Here is a 1,342-nt window from a genome sequence, read left to right on the forward strand (position 1 = left end):
GTATGTATATATATGTATGTATGTATGTATGTATATTCTAATCTTGCACAGACAACCGAGCAGGCACTTCGCACACGCCAAGTCAATTTGAACAAACCTTGAAAGATACACAACCCTTCTTGGTCGATAACTGAAGACCCGATGTTGTACCCCGTGGATGATCCGAGGTCCGATACACACATCCATAGCAGGATAGTCAGGTACAAGTGGATGTGGCGCTTCTCGGTGCGCCAGTAGAGCCACAAGAACAACAGCGATCCACAGATAGAAAGCGAGGCTGAGAGGTGCACGGAGATGGTGACGGCCAGAGGCTCCTCTTCAGTAGCCATGTTGTCCGTAAGTAGTTGCGTGTGCGTCACATATACAAGAGTATGACGGTTAAGGTAAGAAGATAGCGATCACAAATGTACCATACCGTCGTGCATACGGGCTGACGCGTGCGTACGAGCGTGTGCGCGTGCAATGTCTGCGTAGTCTGATATGCGTCGGGTGTGCGGTTTGTATGTAGTGGTTTGTGTGTACATGTGTAGAGTGTGTGCAGACTGTAGGCTCTCTATTGTCTACAGTGTGTAATCAGTGACTCAGCGCTGTTTGAATGTAGTGGATAGTGTGCGTAGATAGATTGTATGTAGACTGATATCAGTTTTTTGGTCAGCGAAGTCAATGCTATTTATTATTGGTATTCATATAAAAAGCTCGTGTCCCTGATGAAAGCCCGCCAGACGTATAACTCTCTATATTTAGGTGAGTTCCCATATTATTTTGCTTTATTAGTTTTTTTTTAAACCAATAATTGAAACATACATGTGGGTGAATATTTACATCCCTCAGCAGGGAACACTGAAGGACAGTATTTCTACAGAGGCGGAAGATTGTTGTAGCTCTCATCAGTAGAAGGCTAGAAGCCCTTACTTTTTTTAAATATGTAAATAGCCGACTACTCTAGTCTCTAGTCTCTAGAGTAGTATGTAGCCGTTGAGAAAATCGATTTTGGGTCATTCAAAAAAAAGTTTGTGTCCAATACCGGGAAGCTGGTACTTTTCTGGATTTCAAGATTTGGGTCTCTACTAAATTTTCGATTTCCGGATTTCCGCTCGAGACCCAATCCAGAGGGCCGTGTTCTTTAATACCGCTGTGCACCATACCAGTAAATTTGACGAAATTGTTCGATTTTTGGGGAGGCTATGAATATTCATCCACTGGTTTAGGACTTAATTTAGATAATTGAAGGGAGTGTGACAAGGAACTGTCACACGCTACGAAGCTAGTTTCATGACAACGTGAATAAACATTGTTGTGTGTATGTTTAACAAAGCGTATATCTCACCACTCACTATATATA

At 42.6% G+C, this 1,342-nt stretch overlaps 1 protein-coding gene across 1 annotated transcript; it reads right to left on the reverse strand.

Annotated features, from left to right (window-relative positions):
• Window positions 1-97: 97 nt before the first annotated feature.
• On the reverse strand, window positions 98-329 carry SARC_16344 (hypothetical protein; the record flags this gene model as incomplete). Its single annotated transcript, XM_014289544.1, has 1 exon — window positions 98-329. A coding segment is annotated over one exon (232 nt), but the record flags the coding sequence as incomplete, so codon positions are not given.
• Between the last annotated feature and the right edge of the window lie 1,013 nt (window positions 330-1,342).

This window comes from Sphaeroforma arctica (genome assembly GCF_001186125.1).
Source record: "Sphaeroforma arctica JP610 unplaced genomic scaffold supercont1.7872, whole genome shotgun sequence".
NCBI lineage: Eukaryota > Ichthyosporea > Ichthyophonida > Sphaeroforma > Sphaeroforma arctica.